Source organism: Telopea speciosissima, chromosome 5, assembly GCF_018873765.1.
Source record: "Telopea speciosissima isolate NSW1024214 ecotype Mountain lineage chromosome 5, Tspe_v1, whole genome shotgun sequence".
Classification (NCBI taxonomy): domain Eukaryota; kingdom Viridiplantae; phylum Streptophyta; class Magnoliopsida; order Proteales; family Proteaceae; genus Telopea; species Telopea speciosissima.
The window spans coordinates 17168729-17189939 of record NC_057920.1 but is presented as its reverse complement, the minus strand read 5'-3'; the positions used below and the strand labels follow the sequence as shown (position 1 = coordinate 17189939).

General features: G+C 39.2%; 2 protein-coding genes and 1 long non-coding RNA gene across 3 annotated transcripts; all 3 read left to right on the top strand.

Moving 5' to 3' along the window:
- Nucleotides 1-277: 277 nt before the first annotated feature.
- On the top strand, nucleotides 278-10131 carry LOC122661064 (protein MID1-COMPLEMENTING ACTIVITY 1-like). The gene is made up of 7 exons (XM_043856378.1): nucleotides 278-871; nucleotides 1933-2339; nucleotides 3796-3905; nucleotides 7224-7295; nucleotides 8387-8493; nucleotides 9628-9721; nucleotides 9849-10131. The coding sequence occupies exons 1-7, from the start codon at nucleotides 461-463 to the stop codon at nucleotides 9899-9901; spliced, it is 1254 nt and encodes a 417-aa protein (XP_043712313.1). The 5' UTR covers nucleotides 278-460; the 3' UTR covers nucleotides 9902-10131.
- A 6985-nt stretch (nucleotides 10132-17116) lies between these two features.
- LOC122661063 (glycerate dehydrogenase-like) lies at nucleotides 17117-20248 on the top strand. The gene is made up of 13 exons (XM_043856377.1): nucleotides 17117-17301; nucleotides 17406-17489; nucleotides 17591-17731; nucleotides 17993-18114; nucleotides 18221-18302; nucleotides 18583-18655; nucleotides 18725-18816; nucleotides 19016-19090; nucleotides 19189-19296; nucleotides 19394-19471; nucleotides 19692-19736; nucleotides 19857-19971; nucleotides 20056-20248. Exons 1-13 carry the CDS (start codon nucleotides 17179-17181, stop codon nucleotides 20076-20078), a joined length of 1161 nt encoding a protein of 386 aa, XP_043712312.1. The 5' UTR covers nucleotides 17117-17178; the 3' UTR covers nucleotides 20079-20248.
- A 159-nt stretch (nucleotides 20249-20407) lies between these two features.
- Nucleotides 20408-20839, top strand: LOC122661065. Its single transcript, XR_006332821.1, has 2 exons — nucleotides 20408-20459; nucleotides 20536-20839. It is a non-coding gene; the product is annotated as an uncharacterized LOC122661065 (long non-coding RNA).
- Nucleotides 20840-21211: the final 372 nt, after the last annotated feature.

Genomic DNA, 21211 nt, shown 5'->3' with positions numbered 1-21211 from the left:
TTTTGATATCTCTAATTTCGGGGTGTCTAGCTTCTCTAGTTTTATGACTCGGATAGCATTGTGTTTGGTCCTTGCTGAGCTCTCTGCTTCTTCGCTCGTGATACCTGCTCTTATGGAATGTTGCTGAAAATGACTGATGGAAGATCGAAGCTCTGCTTCTTCGCCCGTGATATTCATGAATTGCGTCTCCTTGTTTGAGAATCGCCGAGAAAATATTTTGTGTGGTTGAGATTATTCGACGATATTTCTCTTGCAGAAACACCATCAGCCAGACTTTGGTCGGGAACGATTATCTATTTGGTGGAGTAATTATTATTGTAATCACATTTTTCTGCCCTGTAGATTCGTTTCTTCGAGTCATTAGTTGGATTTGCCGGTGATAGAAGTTGGCTTTAAAGTCGCGAGAACCACTACAGTAGGTTTTAGTATGTGCAGGATTTAACTTAGTATTAAGGTGAAGATGGCGTCCACTTGGGATCAGCTCGGGCAGATTGCTACTGTAGCACAGCTCACAGGCTTGGATGCCGTGAAATTAATTGGCATGATTGTGAGGGCTGCAAGCACAGCCAGAATGCATAAGAAGAACTGCAGGCAATTTGCTCAGCATTTGAAGTTGATCGGCAACTTACTAGAGCAGCTTAAAATCTCGGAGCTGAAGAAGTATCCCGAAACCCGTGAGCCATTGGAGCAGCTTGAGGATGCCCTGCGAAGGTCTTACATTCTGGTGAATAGCTGCCAGGACAGGAGCTATCTATATCTGTTGGCCATGGGATGGAACATTGTGTATCAATTCAGGAAGGCTCAGACTGAGATTGATCGGTACTTGCGGATCGTTCCCCTCATCACCCTTGTGGATAATGCTAGGTTCAAGGTATTCTTCCCCCCCCCCCCCCTCCCCCCACACAATATACAACACAGTGCCGGTTTCCTTTGCATTAGGTATAACGTTCTGTTTTCGCCTTTTCCAAGGGCAGCTTGGCAGCTTTCTTCTTGATACTGGTTTTAATTAACAGCTTGACTTTTTCATTGTCAAATCTGGCCAGTGTAAATTGATTCAACATATCTTTGTTGGTGTTGATAATATATATGTTGTCTACTTCTTCTATACTTCTGAAGATCAACTTCTTGAACCTCAGCCAGCCAATTACTAATGATGGAATAACCTTTTATTCCAGTACTAAGCTCTCAAAACTAAAATTATTCCTCATAAGATCTCCTTTTTGCCACCTATACTGAAATATGCAAACTGAACATTAACTATCTGATATCTTAAACCAACTCCAACTGCCAGATGGATCAGGGTGCTGTCAATTTTTTGTTTGGTTTGGGAAAAGATTGTTTGGGAGGGGGCACTAGGGTGCATGATGTAACAGCCATCAGGTTCACTTCGATCGTGTTCACATTTGTTTAGGACAAGAGTGATGATCCAATTGCAAAGAATGATCCAACATCTAATGGAAGTCTGTAGAAAAGCTAACTCTGATAAAAGATCATGTGAGAAAAGGGGTAATGAAACAGCCTTGTTCCTTTCGTCCCCATTGCTCTGGATTGTAGCCATGTGAACTTTTTTTTTTTTTTGGGTGAATGTAGCCGTGTGAACTTAATACCACCGTGTCTGCTCTTCTAAAAATCCCTACTGGCTTGATGCCTTTGGATAATAAAGATCTAGGGGGAATATAGCCAAAACCTGGGCGCAAAATAGAGATGGACGAATTGGTGATTCAAAGATTAAACTCTTTCCCCTTTTGTCATTTAGACAAGTACTTATCACTTGATTTTCTCTGGTAGATGCCAAACCAGGGCAGATCTCTCCTCGTAATTGTAGTCATTCAAACTCGGATGATTTATCAACTTTATTTGCATTCCTCTTGATTACTTCCACAATCTTGATTTTTCTGATTTATGTTGATCGATTTTCTATCTAAATGCCAGGAAAGACTGGAAGATATTGAAAGGGATCAGCGTGAATACACTCTGGATGAAGAAGAGAGAAAAATGCAGGATGCTATTCTAAGACGGGAAAATGACACCAGGGTGCTGAAGAAGACTCTCTCTTGTTCATATCCAAACTTGGCTTTTGGTGAAGCACTCCAGAAAGAGAATGAGAAGCTCCAATTAGAATTACAGCGATCACAAGCAGACATGGATGTTGGACAATGTGAAGTAATTCAACATTTGATAGAAGTTACACAAACTGCTGGAATTTCTATACCAGAGAAAGATTCACCCGTCAAAAGTTCCAAGAAAGTGGAGACAAATTATTCAGATACCAATGGTGATGAAGGACATTCCTTTGAAGAAAACTATTACACAGGAAATGATACTCGAATTACCTCAAGGTTTATTTTCCTTTAGTTATGGTGAAGCATGCTTCTGAAAGTTGAGAACCTCATATGTGAATTTTAGTTCTTGGAATGTTCTTGCATGACATATTTGACTTTTTGGTAGACTTATGTAGGTTAACTGAAGGCAAAACGTTTTCTGATTCAACTTGCAGATGTGGAGTTTGAGTTTCTGATAGCAATTATGATTCTCAGTTTCCTTCTGTTGTTGGTGTTAATGTTGGCATTATTATTTAGGTTGTGCAACTTAAAAAGCTCAATGTTATCATGTATAGGGATCTTGTGGCAGTGTCAAATAAACACTAGCTTTTGATGTATAAAATGTGGAATACCTGGCAGTCCCACTAGTAAATTACCATGTATATGCTGCAGGGGACTACATTTGTCCAAATACATATTGATAAAGACTGAAAAGCAAAGGTCTGGGAGCCAGGGAGTGGGTTGCCCATTCAGTCATAGTTTTTACACTTAGATAGTTATTATACTGCTTTTCTAACCAAGAAACAAACCCAGGTACTTGCCTAGACATGTCCTGGGCTTTGTGAATTGCTGATTTGTGCCCCTGCTCTCAATGACTGCAGCCATACCTTATCGAATATAGGCATCATTAGCTTTTCCAAATGAAGTAACTAATTATATCATAGCAGAGTTAATAAAATGTAAAACCAAATTACAATGGAGCATATTTGTAGAGTCTTGTTTGCTCAACAATATTTTGAGATTGTAACATGATATTCATAACTGAAAGTTTATTTGAACTTCTGTCTAATATATAACCTAGAAGTACCATTTTTCTTTTTTCTATTTTTATTTTCTTTATCTGGGTCATATAGCATATGCTGTGTATATTATAGTATTAACAACGAATTAGTTTAGATATATTAAATGAAAATGCTCAACTTACAGTCAGTGTCAGACACATGGTCTGATTGTGCTATTTAAGAGTTAAAAAAAAAAAATTTGAGTTTTCCCACTCCCTTATTTACGGGTTTGCCGAAGTGGCTGATCCCATGGGGAACGTTCAGGTAGGACATTTGTGTCTGACAGTGACTGGGACTAGCACAACCATATATTTAATGATGTTGTACATTAAATAGTTTAGACCAGTTCAGGTTGGCTTAGTTGCTTGGCGTTTGCATTTGCATCAGGCCAACACCTAGGTGACCAGAGAGGTCTGATACCTTAGGCTTTCCTTCGCTCTTTGGTAACTAAGGTCACAACTAATTTCTTATGCCTTATAGATCTATTGTCCCATGTTCTTCCTGATATTAATTTGACTTCTATAGTTATTGCTCTTAAACTTGACAAAATCCTTTATGTCCCATTTTTTCTTATAATTTGTGTTGCCTTAAATTATTCTTCTTCTTTTTTATTTACAATAGAATTTTTTATAATATAATAAAATCTATATTTTTTTGTGGTTGGTTACTGATACAATGATAATTTTGTTCAGAAACACTTCTTCGGTTTCATCAGGACGTGATCTGCTGTCAAATAGAGGACCCCATCAACATGAAGAGTGGCATTCAGATTTATTGGGCTGTTGTTCAGAACCATCTTTGTGTATGTTCTCTTTTACCCTTAATCCCTGGTTCTCCTTTTTTAGTGTTATTCATAAATGTAAATTGTGTATCTTCGACCCCATGCCATGCACATGATGTATGTACTCTTTTTCCGCTTAATATCTAGTTCACCTAGATTGATGTTCATCAATGTAAAGTGCAAAGCCCTGCATCATATTGATGGTATACTACACAGAAGAGTCAAGACCGGGCTCCCTAATGGAATGTTTAACTGATCCAATATGGATCATTCAAATTGCCATGCTAACTGTATGATTTTCCAAGGTAAAAGAGCCCATGAGCAGTTCTAGATAAAAATAAATAGGAGCATAGTTCTAATGAAGTGAACCCAAGGACCATATTCTTCTCCAATCTGAGTTTTGCTCAGGTCTCGAATGAAGTTAACCAGAGACATTCAAGATCAGGTTCCTTGGTGTATGCTTTTTGCTGGTGATATTATTTTGGTGGATGATACAAAAGCAGCGATTAACGCCAAGTTGGAGTTCTAGAGATTAACCTTGGACTCAGAATGTTTTAATATTAGTAGAACGAAAATAAAGTATATGGCGTGTAACTCTATTTACAGTAGGACGGATAATGATGTGAAAATTAATGAGAGGGAGATTCCACAAAGTGATTATTTTAGGTATCTGGGCTCAAGCATAAATAAAGAAGGTGATATAGAGGATGATCTTTCACAGAGAATTAAAATAGGATGGTTGAAGTGGAGAGGTGCGTCCAGAGTGTTGTGTGATCGATGTATTCTTTTAAAACATGGACAATTCTATAGGTCAGTCATATATATGATGTGGAATGTTGGGCAATTAAGAAGCATTGTATAGATAAACTCAGTGTAGCTGAGATGAGGATGTTGAGTGGATGCGTGGCAAAACTAGGAAGGATAAAGTAATGAATGATCAAATTAGAGCTGATTTGGGAGTAGCTCTGATACATGATAAGCTACGAGAAAGTTGTTTGAGGTGGCATAACCATGTTCAGCGGAGGCCTTTAGATGTTCTAGTACGGAGGAGTGATTTGATTTAGATTGAAGGAGCTAAAAGAGCTAGGAGCGGACCTAAAATAACTCTGGGAGAAGTGTTGAGGAAAGACATGCATAGCTTAGGTCTTGTATAAAGTATGACCTTGAATAAAGCTGATTGGAGGGTAAGGATCCATGTAGTCGGCCCCATTTAGTTGGGATAAGGCTGAGTAGTAGTTGTATTCAAAGAAATTCTGACCGTTGGGTGGAATGGTTTGTGGATTGGGAAGGATACACCTTTAGGGTACCAATAAATGTGCCCACAGTAAACCCTGGGTAACCAGGAGGGAGGGAGGGAAGGAGGGAATTCTATGGATTATCAAGGGTTAGAACTTTATGGCTCTAATACCATATAGAGATATCAACCCAAAAGCTTAAGCTATTAGGTGGAGGGCCAATTGGTGTATGAAGTCATCCAATGCCCTAGAGTTAGTTGATGTGGTATTATTCCCATACATTTCATTATCCTTTTCTAGAGGACTAAATGCATTGAGTCCTCAAGAAAAGAGAAGAGCATGGTATGGTGTTGGATCAATGAAATCACGAAGTGGAGAAGCAGCAATATTTGAGTGTGACACTGTAACCAAGCCTATGGTATTTATGATAATCCTTGTTCCATGCTCAGCTTGGAATTCTATTGTTCATGGGAGATCCTAATTCGCAACATGCAAGGATAACTACTTTTGAGAAAATGACCCGAAGACTGATCATGGATCTTTTCCTAGAACCCATAATGAATGACTCTGATGTCCTCAACAGGGCTTTGTGTTGATCTACACTTGAGATTGAGGTTGTACCTAAGGCTGACTTCTCCTTGAGACACCTTTTACTTTCCTTTCAATCCTTAGGAAAACACACTGCATATGGTATTGTCTGTCTACCTTGATGAATGGAGGAAGGGAGTGTTCATTACAGCTATTCATATAAACTACAGTTTCTAATTTTTGAGCATGGAATATGTTGGGTTTCTTTCCCTTCTTTTTTTTTTTTTTTTTGGGGGGGGGGGGGGGTGTTACTATGGAATATGTTTGTTTTTGCATGGAGTTGGATATCCTGTTACAGTAACTTATACCCTTTCTAATGTAAGACTAGAACCAGAATAGGTCTAATCCCAGGCAGGATCAAATAGAAAACCCTCCAATAAACAAGAAATCATATGAGGGAACCAACAGAACAATGGGAACTCAAATGAGGGAACAATTTCCTTGGTTGAAGTAACAAATAAAAACCGACAAATTTGTAACCTGTTGAAGTAGCAATGTTCTTGATGTCGTAATCTTCAAGAAATTGATGTGACAATCAGTTTAAAGAAATCTCAGCAGCTTGTAGCACTCTTGAGATCGATTTGAACAAAATTTGGGTTTGGATTCAAGAACCGATGGAAGGGGATGGGGGAATGGAATGGGCATCTCACTCTAGGCCTCTTACCTATCCTATCTCAGGATTTCAACATTGCATAAGCAACTTTTCTATTTATTCAAATTCGTGTACAATGTTGGCTTCCCTTACAAACTTATATAAAAGACTCAAAAATAGACTTAGACACTAAAAAGGAAAGGCCTAACCCAATCCTTAACTAATAAGGTAATCTAAATTGATTAGGAAAGTGAAATATTATATAAAACAGACTCAAAAACAGGACTAACTAAACTAATGAAGTAAATCCCGTTTTCCTACTTTCTACCCATATTTTAGGCTCATTAAATTGGCCAATTACAAAATAAGCACATAAAATCAAAGGCCCAATACATACATAACCCAACCCGAAGCTTATTTTCAATAAAATAAGCCCTTTAGGTGACTTATCTGCATCAATTCCCCCCTGCTTGAAAAAAACTCGTCTACGAGTTTGATAGAGATGCTCCATTGAACCAACAAAAACCTGCCACATCAGCAGACCAGGCTGCCTCTCACAGCAGTTGAATCCCACAACTACACTGGGCTGGTATGGTCTACATCACTTTCACCTTTAACTTGCTGAACCAGTGACAATCTCGAGTTATCATATACAATGGTATTCTTGATGAGATATGCTTGGCAATGATTTTGCTGTGACGTGACATGTCACATTGAACTTTAACCTTTTTGTATCAAAGCGGATATAGCCCATTCTGCATCGTGGGCGAAAAGCCTAGGTTTCTAATGAAATTTTTAATTAAGTGATTTCTGCTACTCTGAAATTTTTTTATTCTCATCTTGGAGGAGATATACTCCCACCATTGAACTTACCATCTGCAATCATTTTTGCATGAGGAGATTTATGTCTTGATTATTTTGCAGGTCTGAAGACATGCTTCTACCCTTGTGGTACCTTTTCTAAGATTGCTACAGTGGCCACTAACAGGCATATGTGTGAGTTAATTTAGATGGTTTTCTAGATCATTTGACTCTTTATTTCCAATTGATTGCCCTTCTCCAATTATGTTTAATTTGATTGATAGGTTATATGATGCAGCTCTTGCATTTGCGACTATCTTCCTACAAAATCTAGTGTTTTTTTTCCAAGAAGTTTGTTTGATATGAAGTCCTTGTTATGATGTTACCAAATTAAAGTTGGAAATGCTGATGTACAAATGGATATTGCATTCCTTGTTAATGTTAGGAAATACTGTTTTCTGTTCGCTCTAGAAGGATGTAAATGAATGATACATAGAAGGGTCCACTATACCTGCCTCCGTTCTATCTGAAGTTCCCATGTTAAACATGACATGACGTGAATATAGGCATTGGAATGTGCGTTGGATTGTCCAAAATGCACATGCATGCGACATAAACAAATGGGGTTTTTATTTAAAGTCCATGCCCTTCTAACTCTACAGATAGAGTTCTAATATGCTATCTTCAAGTGCATACTTTTGTTGCTAAATGTTTCATTTTTGGATACAAATACTGAATGCATCTAATTTTAAATTCCATTGCTTGGAAATCATGTATAGTTGTTACAGTTTGATATCTATTTACCCATACCCAGTTGGTGGATCCATACCAGCCAAGAGCCGTCCTAATATTTAACTTTCAAACAGATCTTTCTCCCAGATACCATACACCCATTCCTGCCCAAGGCTATAAGGATCAGTATCGTAGGATGGATCATTTGGATTGGATGATCCAAACAAAGGAATGGTGGTCAATCCAAGGGGCCAAGGTGGGAAAATACCCTATTAGCTGTTGGTCATCTGATCCAATTATGATGATGATGTCGAAGGACCGATTTGGTCATTCTGACCATTGGAATAATGATGGTTACGGTGTTCTTTCTGTCTTGAATTCCTGACTATAGATACTCCCTTCTATAACTTATGATTGAAATAAATTTATTAATCCCAATTGCAACATCAATATCTGAGGTGCAATGAAATTTTATCAGTGCTATTCTTTGGAGGAAAAAAAAAGATATAATTGGAATTTGATACTGAGAAATGCCTGGCTTTGTTGATCATCAGCCTCAGCAGAAGCCTGTAATGAGCTTATGGCATATTCATTGGTACTGGCATGCTGTTGCTATACTTGCTGCGTCCGGAGAAAGCTTCGCAAGATGCTCAACATCACGGTAATTCCATTTGTTTATGATTCTTCTTTCTTCTTCCTTGCTCTCTCTCTCTTTTGCTCATTAGAGATTGCTGAACCAACCAAAGTAAAGTGAGTAATGCCTATGATGATTTGTTGGTAGTAGGTTGGGTACATCAAATGTGGAGACCTCCATGGCATGTCTGCCATGTGTAGTGAGCTCTACTGATCTGTTGGCTGGTTCAGTTGATTGACATATGGCATACCTCAACCTTGAGGTCAGGGGCTTTCAGCCCAGCTTACCTGCACAGATGCACAGAAGAAACAACAACAAAAAAAGGAGTAGATGGAAGAAATGGGGGAAGGGTTTCAATGTTTCTCATTAGGACCCTAATTAGTTGAATCAAATCAACTCTACTTGCACCATATATTGCCCCTTCTTGGTGGCATGTACTGCTTTCTCCTTGTGAGTCCTGCTCAAAAGAGATTGTCTCACGGGGTGCAACAACATCCCTTCCAGTCCAGTGCAGCATCTGTTACAGCGCTTTCAAGGGTACGTGGAACAACCACTGGCGGTGTTCTGCGATAAGACGAGAAGGGTTACTCTTGCGTGCCCTTTATTGAGCTCCGTTGCTTGCTTGGTAGGAACCCCCTGTCGAGCAGCCTATACTAGAGTTAATCACTTTAAAGTTTTAAACAAAAAAATTGTGTGGTTTTTTTAGATTATCTCTACGAATGATAGCTGGTGGCTATATGTATTGATTTCTCGGCAACATTATATGTTCTCAAACTCTGTACATCTGATCCTTGGTTACATGTCATGTTAATGTGCATTGTTGACAGGGCTGACCAGATCCGCCACGTGGAAAGCTCACTCAACCCATTGTTTTGGTTTCACCCAAAAACCCAATTCATTACTCTAGAATTTTCTAGCATAGTTGTTTTCCTTTCTTAGAGTTTCATTTTTAGTAGATTTGTAATTAGATTTAATATCTTTCCATTTTATCTTTTTCTTTCTCTGTAGGCAGTCAAACTTGAATGAAGAGGCATTAATCAATTTAGCCAATTCCCTTTAGTTTTCTGTGTTCTGTGTTGGGTTAACTTCTTAAAGTATCGAAAAATATGTATGTACCCTACTTTCATTCGATGATGCTATTTTGTACTCTTGGCTTGACAGGGGGGGATTTGTGATGACTTCCTCTCACATTTGATGTGTTGCTGCTGTGCCTTGGTGCAAGAATGGCGAGAAGTGGAGATCCGTGGTGCCTATGGTATGTGCGTCTTTCAATATCATTTCTGTAGCTCTAGTCGTCTTACAATGGGGGAGTTGGTGGGGTGGTTGCAAAAAGAGACTTTAATTAATCATATCATAATTTGTTGATATGAACCAAATTGCAGGCCCTGAAAAAACAAAGACGAGCCCACCTCCATCTCAGTACATGGAATCCTAAAATGATATTTAGAGCATGAAAAAGAATGTTTCAGGTAGTAAATTATAGAATAGAGATTCATTTTGATACTTATTGTAGAGGTAATAGCTGGTTGAATTGCTCCCTGTAATTTGTACTTTGGTGACTTGTATGCAATGATTTGTCCATGTAAAGATCTTTTTACACTGACAGCTGAGATTATGTCATATGTATCATAGTCAAATTCTTTACATGGAAGGGTTGTTTGGATTCTTCATTTAACGCACATGGATTGATCCATGTCTTGATTACATCGACCTTGTCTCAACTACATTGGGTTTATACTTTATATATATAGAGTAGTGGTGTGAGTTCAATGGAGTTCGGAACTACCAAGCTTCTCCAGCAGCTTTACATCCACCAAGGAAATAAGAGTATAGTGTTCTGGACATCCATTACCTTTGGTATGAAACGAATTGCTCTTACGCGGTGTGCGATACTCTTATGCTGCACTCTGGTACGAGACTGATACAATTTTATGAACCTTACTCTCTCGATTGGCAAAATTCTGTTTTGTGAAATTGCTAGCTGGGTCGATCTGCCTTGCTTGTATGGCACGTTTGGTTAGCTGGGGCTTGGGCGTGCATTCGATTCGTAAACGTTTTAGGTAGATTAGCATTCATTTAAATCAAACAGGTATAGCAGCGTTGCAACCAGCACCTTCTCGGCTTCTCTTTTGCCCTGAGAAGGTTTGCAGAAAAATAAAGGATTGATGAAAGAAAAAGTCTGCTAATTTGGTGGGAGTTATAGAGTTAAAATTTTACATTGGTTTGTGCATGTCTTTGGCGAAGCTCGCTCCGTCTAATAATTTTAAGATTTTGAATTGGTTATTCCAACAGTTTTATACGGTGTTCCAGAGTTAGACTGAGTTGAATTAAGTGAAAAGTGATAAACTTTTAAAAGGAATTAAGAAAAAAAATCCGAACTAATTGATTACTTTGAAAACTAACAAAAAATGAGAAAATACAGAGGAAATGAGAAGATACAGAGATTTTGGGAATGTTTCTCACATTGAGCATGAGAAGACAAACTGCTTTCATTTATTTAGAAACAGCAATAGCTTAAGTTACATATTGTGCTTACACGTGGACATGAGGGGACCATGTGGACTATGATGTCAGAAACAGAAAAATTAACAAACTAACTAACAACTGTAACAGACTCAGTTTTATTTCTATTATCCCCCCGCAAACTGAGCAGAGGTTTAGGACCTAAGCCCAGTTTGGTACAAATGCTAGAAAACTCCCTCCGAGGTAATGGCTTTGTAAAAACATCAGCTAACTGCTGTGAGGAGGGAATAAACCGAGTGAGTAGTGATCCAAGAGCCACCTTCTCTCTAACGAAATGGTAATCGATCTCTATATGCTTAGTCCGAGCATGTAAAATAGGATTCACCGTTAAATGCAAGGCACTGATATTGTCACAGTACATGGTTGCAGGCTTGGACTGAGAAACACCAATATCTCGAAGAAGAAAAGATAGCCAAGTCAACTCAGCAGCTGTGGAAGCCATGGCCCTATACTCGGCTTCAGTACTTGAACGAGCAACTGTTGGTTGCTTCTTAGCACTCCAAGAAATACATGTAGAGCCTAAGAAAGTACAAAACCCAGTTGTGGAGCGGCGAGTGAGAGGGCAGCCAGCCCAATCCGAATCGAATAGGCGAGCGATCAAGGGAACTATCCCGCAAGATACGCATTCCATGATTCGAGTACCACCGACATACCGAAGTATGTGTTTCACCATCCTGAAGTGAGAGAGAGTAGGATGATGCATATGTTGACAAACGGTATTCACAGCAAACGACAAGTCTGGTCTGGTCATAGTGAGGTATTGAAGTGATCCCACCAGACTACGATACAAAGTGGGATCAGAAAACAAAACATCTGTGGCAGAGTCGGATGATGTAGAAAGACTCATTGGAGTAGAAATGGGCTTGAGAGCAGTCATATTAGCTCGCCGAAGAACATCAGCAGCATATTTTGATTGGGAGAGAAAAAGACCGTGGTCATCGTGCAAAACCTCAATACCAAGGAAATAATGCAGAAAACCCAAATCCTTCATTGCAAAAGTAGAACCCAATGCTGAAATAAATTCATTCAAGAACAAAGGTTCATTCCCAGTCAAGATAATGTCATCCACATACAGTAGGAGAAGTAAGATGCGACCGTGATGCCGATAGACAAATAACGACGGATCAGACACGCTACAATAAAAGCCATACTCCAAAAGAAAACCGCTGGAGCGATCAAACCAAGCCCGTGGGGCTTGTTTTAAACCATAGAGTGCTCGTTGAAGTTTACACACGGCAGTGGGCTGAGAAACATCCTCAAACCCAAGGGGTTGACTCATGTAAACCGGAGTGGAGAGATACCCATGAAGAAAAGCATTCTTGACGTCAAGTTGCCGTATAGGCCAACATCGGATCAGCAACGGTGAGAATCAGCTGATGGAACCAGGCTTAATAACCGGGCTGAAGGTCTCAAGAAAATCAGTACCTTCCTGTTGATTGTATCCTTTAGCAACAAGACGCGCCTTAAGGCGTTCCAAGCTACCGTCAGCACATAGTTTGGTCTTGTAAATCCACCGACACCCAACAATATTCATTTCTTTGGTTCGAGGAACCAATGTCCAAGTATTATTATGTGCTAGAGCCTCCATTTCCTCAACCATTGCAGCACGCCAACCATCATGACACATGGCAGATTTGATAGATTGTGGTTCTGTGGGAATGGTCACAGAGGTAAGAGCATATCGTGAGTTTGGTTTGACAACACCCAGTTTGCTCCTGGTGACCATATGATGAGAGGAAGAAGAGGACTGTTGTGCAATAGGTGTCTCAAGAAGAGGAGCTGGTTGAGGTAAAGTAGGTTCAGGTTGATGTAAAACAGGTTCAGATTGAGGTAAAATAGGTTCAGGTTGATGTAAAACAGGTTCAGATTGAGGTAAAACAGGTTCAGATTGAGGTAAAATAGGTTCAGGTTGAGGCAAAATAGGTGGATATATGTGGCCGTGTACACTGGAGAACCATGGACCTATAGTAGTAGAATCAGGGACAGACTTTGTAGAGGCTGGTGAGGAAATGGCCGAAGGGATCCATCTCTCAAAGGTACTAAAGTCGACAGTGGGAAGTTCTGGAGAAGTCGGAGTTGGAATTGCAGCTCTTTGAAGCGGAAATACACTCTCATTGAACACAACATGACGTGAAATGTAGACTTTCCCTGTAGAATAATGAAGACATCTATAGCCTTTGTGTCTATCACTATACCCCAGAAAAATGCAAGGGAGTGACCTCTGAGCAAACTTGTTTGGGCAATAACCTCTCAAATAAGGAAAACATTGAGTTCCAAATACTCTCAACACAGTATAATCTGGTTCCTTGGCAAATAAAAGATGCAGGGGAGTATCCATACCTATAACAGAGGAAGGCAATCGATTTATAAGAAAAACAGCAGTGGAGAATGCCTCTACCCAATACCGAAGAGGAATGGAAGCATTATATAACATCGCAAGACCCAACTCGACAATATGCCGGTGTTTTCTCTCAGCAATGCTGTTTTGCTCGGGTGTCTTTGGGCAAGAGATGTGATGGATAATACCAGCCTGATTGAGATGTGCAATAAACCCTGAATCCATAAACTCACCACCACCATCAGATTGAAACACCTTGATCTTCTTTTCAAATTGTCGCTCAACCATTTTTTGAAACATAACAAACACTTTAAAGAACTCAGATTTGCGCCGTAATGGGTAAATCCAACTATACCGAGAGAAATCATCTACAAACAAAGCATAGTATCGAAATCCTTGAACACTAGTAACTGGAGCATTACCCCAAAGATCACAGTGTATGCGAGCTAATGGCTCTGTACTACGAGTAAAAGAAGAAATGAACGGCAACTTAACACTCTTACTAAGTTGACAGCTGCTACAAAGACCTTGTAAGCTATGGGTTACAGTAATGACCCCTTTATTCTGAAGAAATTTTGTAATTTTTCCTTGGGGATGCCCCAAACGCTGATGCCATATATCTGCTGTTGCTGATTTGAATCGATGTGAAAAATAAGCTTCATGCTGTGATTTATTATCAAAAGCATACAGTCCACCAAGTCTACTCCCCGATGCCAATATCTTCCTTGTCTGTAGGTCCTTTATCACAAAACCAGCACCATTAAATTCAAAAGCACAAGGTAAATCCCTAGTGAGTGTGAAACGACGGTAGATTCTTACGAATAGCGGGGACAAGTAGAACATCCTTTAATCGTAAAGTTGTGTTACCTTGCACAATTTCTCCTTCACCAACATGTGTGATTGGTAATTGAGTACCATCCCCAACCATTACAGTATGTGAACCATTATAAGGGATGAGATTTTTAAGGTTACCTGCTGTATCAGTCATATGAGCTGTAGCTCCGGTATCTGGGAACCATGCTGAGTCCTGTGCATCAGCTATGTGCATCGCAGCCAGGGCAGATGGAACATCTCTAGCTTGGAAGTTATTATCAAACCTACTCCAACACTTCAGAGCTCCATGTCCATATTTGTAACAGATTTGGCACCTAATCGGTGAGCCAACATACTTGTTCTGAGAACCGTAAGACGGATTTTGGCGCTGATTTGGAAAGGAACTCTGTTTGTCAGTGGTTTGGTTGAACTGTGACTTGAATTGAGTCTGGCCAGAAGCTTTCTGCTGAGTCTGACCAGAATCTGTATCAATCTTCTTTGGCCATTGACTGTTGCCTTGTGGTTGACGCTGGCTGTATTGAACAAAACCTCTACCATGAGAGGTAAAGGAGTTCTGTCTTGTTTAGGCTTCTTGTTGTGGTCACCATAGTAAGCCATGTGTGAATTCGTCATTGTATCGTTGATGATTACGATTGCGCAAGTCATGACTTAACGTAAGAGGAATCAAGTCGGCATAACAAGGCACCGGTGGCTTTAGCATAGTCGTAGCAAAAGTCTCATAAGCGGTCCAAGATTGGTAAGTAGAGAAAACACTTTCTTCGATCTAGCACAGGTTTGCCGATTGCATTGAGCTGATCACAGATGTTCTTGAATTCCACAAGATATTCAGATAGAGACTTTGCATCGGTTTTCTTGAGAAAATGCAGCTTAGAGAGGAGCTCAAATTCTCGAGCCTCGGATGCTTGAGAAAAAGTCAGAGAAAGTGTCTTCCATAGCTACAGCTGAAGTCCGAATTCCAACGGCCAAACCGAGAACATCTTCAGATAATGTTCCAGTGATCCAGGCTTTAACCAATCGGTCAGTTCGAATCCAGGCCATATAGGCTGGATTTGGTGTTGAGTTACCGGAGGAATCGATTGTCTCTCGATCTGGTATGAGAAGATCCCCAGTAACAAAGCCAAGGAGATCCTGACTTTCTATCAGAGACAAAATTTGAGTCTCCCACAGGAGAAAATTGTTCTGATTGAGTTTAAGAGTTACAAAGTTTGCAACATTGAGGGTGCAAGGATAAGCGTACATAACAGATTCAGAGTTGTTTGTACCAGTAGACATGATTGCTTAGACTTACAGTAAAACAATCGTAGAGGAAAAGATGGAGAAAGATTCAAGATCTAAACAAAAAGATTTAAGATCTTTAAAGAAAAACAGATCGAGAAAGACTCAAGAAAGGAGAAATTGATCTGTAGAGTTACCCTAACATTCTGTAGATCTGCACTTAGAAAGACTTCAGAAGATCATAACCGATCATTGAAGAAGATGAAATCACCATTGTTGTGCGAGAGAAGTTCACTCTTGAAGCTCTGATACCATAACAAAAAATGAGAAAATACAGAGGAAATGAGAAGATACAGAGATTTTGGGAATGTTTCTCACATTGAGCATGAGAAGACAAACTGCTTTCATTTATTTAGAAACAGCAATAGCTTAAGTTACATATTGTGCTTACACGTGGACATGAGGGGACCATGTGGACTATGATGTCAGAAACAGAAAAATTAACAAACTAACTAACAACTGTAACAGACTCAGTTTTATTTCTATTAAAAACTTCAGTCTCTAGAGAATATTTCAATACTAGCACCCCATTTGTTTAGAGGGACTTAGGTGGGGTGGTAGGAAAATATTGATGTGGCATTTCAAAATATCACCAAATTGGAGGGATTTTTAGTTACTATCATGGGAAAAATAATTTTACCTCAACATTTCTACCACAATAAAACCCCATCAACATTGGGGTCCCATCTTTCTAACAATCCCACTCAACCTTCCCCTCTAAATAAACAGGGCCTAACTGTCTGGAGGTTTCGTTTCAAAAAATTGGAATTGGACCGGTTGAATTAGAATAGACCATGATCAATCCTGATCTCAGCCCTTTCGACATTATACATTCTTGGTCCAAAACTCCTACAATTGTAGAGTTATCCGATTTAAGGATTAAAATCCTCTGCAATGCGGATATCTAATGGTGCATTATAGTGTGGTTTGACAGCTTGACATGTGAAAGAAACTTCATCCAACGGTGCGAACTCGATGCAAGGGAGTTTTTTTTTTCTTTCTTCTCAAATTCGGCACCATTAAATGTCGCATCTTCCATGTGTCAAGCTCTCATGCCCATTAGAGTTCACCGCTAGATTAGGACACTACAAATGATTTTTTTTTCCGTCAGCCGATTCTAGGGCTTTTGGAGACCGATTTCGACTTTTTCTGATCCAATTTCCGATTCCGTGTTCTGAATCCTTGAAATTGATCACCACTTTCCACCGCAATGAAAAGTGAAAACCGAACAAACGAATTGCCTCAAATGTTATTTTTGAGAAAAACGACAGACCATGTTGAGGAACAAAGAGGCGAGAGCGAGAGGTTGGTTCCTACTTCCTCCTCGAGGCCTGCCTTCCTCTATCGTCTTTTATCTTCTTCGTTTTATCTGTTCAAGCGAACGAGAGGTCCAAATACCGCTGTTGCTTTCCTATTCTTCGTCCTTCATGCAGTCACCATCTTTCGTGGTTCATATTTGATAAACAAGAAAACTATTATTCAGTGTCCGCGACCTAACCTATTAGATTGCTTTTTCTACTGTTTTTAACACCATTTTCCCCTAAATCTCCCGAGGTCCACTCGATCAGGCTAATCAGCTGCATTTGGAACTCGCAATGTCATTTTATATGATAGCCCGAAGTATATCACATCGCACCTTCAACGATTGTATGAAACAGAGAGAAAGTCTCAAAAAAGCTCTGTTCTCGGTTTCTTCTCTCAGTTCTCGAACTCTCAACTTTCAAACTCGATCGCAAGCTTCCATGGCGAAACCCCTTTCAATCGAGGTGTGGAACCCAAATGGGAAATACCGAGTCATTAGCACCAAATCGATGCCTGGTACCCGATGGATTCGTCTCTTAACCGATCAAGATTGCCGTGTTGAAGTACTTTTTATTCTTCTTCTTCAATTCATCCATGAGTTCTCCTGTTCTTGTTATTTCCGAGGTTTATAGTTTGTCGACTGATCTTCACTTGTCTCAACTTTCAGATATGCACCCAGAAAAAAACCATCTTGTCTGTGGAGGACATTATTGCTCTCATTGGGGATAAGTGCGACGGAGTAATCGGGCAGGTTAATTTTCTTAGTTCTCTCTCTGAGTTCTTCATTGATTGCCAAGGGTTTCGGGTTTTGGGTTTCGATTGTCGTTATTTAATTTCATTTTTGTGTTTCAGCTGACAGAAGACTGGGGAGAGGTGTTGTTTTCTGCATTGAGCAGAGCAGGAGGGAGAGCTTTCAGCAACATGGCTGTTGGATACAACAATGTTGACGTTAATGCAGCTACTAAGTTTGGAGTTGCCGTTGGAAACACTCCTGTAAGTCTTTCACTTGTACTTCTTTCTTAATTATTTGCTATGTTTGTGTACTGCATAGATATGATCACCAGTTTCTTATGATCATAAATCAGCATATACCTTCTATCATACATATTCACTAATTCACTTACACATGCATGTTTTGGTGGAAAGATGCTAGAAAATTAAACATTGCATTAGCTTTTTGATTAATGTTGCTTTGCAGTCTTGACATTGAAATAAAAATCTGAATTTTGAGATCATTCCCTGTTTATTTGTTAGGGAGTACTTACAGAAACAACAGCAGAGTTAGCTGCTGCACTTTCTCTTGCAGCAGCTAGAAGAATAGTTGAAGCAGACGAGTTCATGAGAGCTGGTTTATATGATGGATGGCTTCCTCATCTGTATGATCACATATTCTTCTACACTGGATCGTTGGGTGAAAAGATTTACTAAACACAGATTATAAGTACCAGTCTATGATTTTAGTCCTTGATCCTTTCTTGATAGGTTTGTGGGGAACTTACTTAAGGGGCAGACCGTGGGGGTCATAGGAGCTGGTCGTATTGGATCTGCATATGCTAGAATGATGGTAATCTCTAAAGTGAATGATTAATGTTAGTCCTTCAAAATAAAATTTGGTATTTTAAATTGGTTTGCAACCTTTCACCTGTATTTGATATACCAAAGGAAAAAAATTTAAATCTGTCCTCTGAATTCTCAGAAAATTTTCTTCTGTTTTAACAGACATTTTGATTTTTAAATGGCTGGGATTTCCATCTCTTTACCCAAATATAATTTTCAGCCTGTTTTGTTGCTTTTGTATCGCTTGTTAAAGATGATCTCTTTAAACATTATGATTTTCTTGACAGATAGAGGGGTTCAAAATGAACCTCATTTACTATGATCTATACCAAGCAACTCGGCTAGAAAAGTTTGTTACAGGTATGAAGGTTAAGATGTACTTGTTTCCTAATATACCTTGGGTGGTGCTTACTTGCTTCTCTTCTGCAGCTTATGGAGAATTCCTGAAATCAAATGGTGAACAACCTGTCACTTGGAAAAGAGCAGCTACAATGGAAGAGGTGCTCCATGAGGCCGATTTGGTGAGGTCTAATATCTTGTGCTTGACTGTGACATTTAAAGCGTTAACAAGTATTCAAGATGTATATTAGATCATCAATCAATGCACATTTACAAATTAAGATTGTCAAAGTGTCCAATTCGCACTACTGTGGTTCTTACAATATTCTAAAATCAGATAATTTGGTTTTAGTGAAATGATTCTGTTGATGCTCTTTACAGATAAGTCTTCATCCTGTGTTGGACAAAACTACATACCATCTGATCAACAAAGAGAGGCTTTCAATGATGAAAAAGGTGAGTTATCTATACAGATTCCTTTTTTTTTTTTCTTTCTATAATTCAACTAAGGAAATACGAGCAACATGAATTGAGAGAAACAATTTTCTTTACAGGAAGCGATCCTTGTGAACTGTAGTAGGGGCCCTGTGATTGATGAAGTGGCTCTGGTTGAGCATCTGAAAGAGAACCCCATGTTTAGAGTTGGTCTTGATGTCTATGAGGTGATCTCCATGTCCATGAGTTTGGATCATTGTTTCAAGTCAACTTTCATGTTTTTACCTTTCCTCAATCCCTTATCGTTCATGGTCTTTTCAACAGGATGAGCCTTTCATGAAACCTGGACTTGCTGATATGAAAAACGCTATTGTAGTACCTCATATTGCATCTGCTTCCAAGGTAAGAAGAGATCCTACAATATTTTCGCAGATTAGAACACCCACAGACATTCTTTTTCTATATCTGAGCCATATCATTAATCAAATGCATCTTGACTTCGAACAGGGCAGTTACATGCATATCTATCTATCATTGTACTGATACTCACCATGTATATGTGAAGTCCTTTATGTGCTGGCTCAATTATGAATATAATCATTTCCTTTTTTGGTTCTTGTAGTGGACTCGTGAAGGGATGGCAACACTGGCTGCTCTGAATGTTCTGGTATTTTACAACCATCAATTGGACACTCTACTCAAGTTTGACTGTTGGAACTCAATTGTCACTTTATGATTTGCTTTGTTGATTTACTGAAGTAAAACACTCTTTATGTGTTTATTACAGGGGAAAATTAAAGGATACCCAGTTTGGTCAGATTCAAACCGAGTAGAACTATTTCTTAATGAGAACTCCCCACCACCAGCTGCTTGTCCAAGCATTGTAAATGCAAAGGCCTTAGGTACAAATTAGAATTTGAAATTTATAAATTTTGTTGATTTACAGGTTTTGTGATTTAGCCTAATCTGCAGTTTTCTTCTCGTAGGTTTAACTGCTTCAAAGCTTTAAGCAAGATACATTTTACATTTCGGTGCCAAATAGAGATAGTTCCGGGATGTTAGTGGCATGGACTCCAGTGCATCTCTCCACTTATATCCCGCCATGTTTAATAGTTTTCTTAAAGTATGTTCTGGCTTCTTTACTTGTCCAACATATGATCCCTCCAGGCTTCCCATCGATTGTGATCCATGTTGTATGACAGTATGAGGAATGATAGTAAGTCCTGACCTCGAGTCTCTGTCTTATTTACTGTGACGCAATAAGTTGTCCTTGATTCTCATCTTATTTACTGTGAGGCAATAAGTTCTGGTCTCGAGTCTCATCTTAGTTACTATAAGGCAACTTAGGTTCTGCATTGTTTGACTTCAGCTCACATAAACGAATAAACGAGTTTATTTGTATCTAAAGATGCACTTTACAACTAGTTTGCTGGATTGACTTCATCTCACATAACCGAATATACGAGTTTTATTTGTATCAAAAGATGCATTGTACAACTAGTATGCTGGGCTAGCGTCGAGCAACGGATGAGATAAACAAAATCTGTATTCCTTACAACATATTTTTCTGGATTTTAGGCATAATACTATGAATATGTATGGCCATTCAGTTGCTTGGGAATGAGTTTTGACTTCAAAATATTGGACTATAACTTCATTTGTCACCCTGCTGGATGATGGGTTCAAACAGATCCATATAAAGGATGCTCATGAAAGGTTCATGTGATGTGAGCCCGTGGTCTCCTCATCATCATTGAGACATTTGGGATTGCAGGTTACATTTATCTTACATTTGTAAAAATGGGATTAGTAGATACTTAAAAGTATCTGTTCACCTTTTTTTCCCTGATTTCTGACAATCCATATTATGATACTGCTTAGGCAACCTGATTGAGGTTACTACAGATGTCTGCTGCCTCTCGTTCGTTATCTTTCTTGAGAAAGAGGCTGTTCTTAAGAGCCTGCAAAAAAGCAGTCCGTTCCTGTTTAGGTAAGGTTAAGGTTGTGTTAGATCCTTCATATCCATGAAATGCTATGCCATGAACATTGTTTGGCTGTCTTGGCCTCAAGAGGAAGTCGACTGCCTCATAAAGCTTCGAGTTCTGTCAAATTGTTCAGGACAGTGTTTTATACCCAGAACTT

Bases quoted from the DNA above. Each gene is read 5' to 3' on its own strand.
- LOC122661064 (XM_043856378.1), top strand. From the start codon at position 461: ATGGCGTCCACTTGGGATCAGCTCGGGCAGATTGCTACTGTAGCACAG. The intron at 8,494-9,627 runs GTAATTCCATTT...TTGGCTTGACAG, and splicing joins GCAAGATGCTCAACATCACG to GGGGGGATTTGTGATGACTT. The intron at 9,722-9,848 runs GTATGTGCGTCT...ACCAAATTGCAG, and splicing joins GGAGATCCGTGGTGCCTATG to GCCCTGAAAAAACAAAGACG.
- LOC122661063 (XM_043856377.1), top strand. From the start codon at position 17,179: ATGGCGAAACCCCTTTCAATCGAGGTGTGGAACCCAAATGGGAAATAC. The intron at 18,656-18,724 runs GTATGAAGGTTA...TCTCTTCTGCAG, and splicing joins GCTAGAAAAGTTTGTTACAG to CTTATGGAGAATTCCTGAAA. The intron at 19,091-19,188 runs GTGAGTTATCTA...TTTTCTTTACAG, and splicing joins GGCTTTCAATGATGAAAAAG to GAAGCGATCCTTGTGAACTG.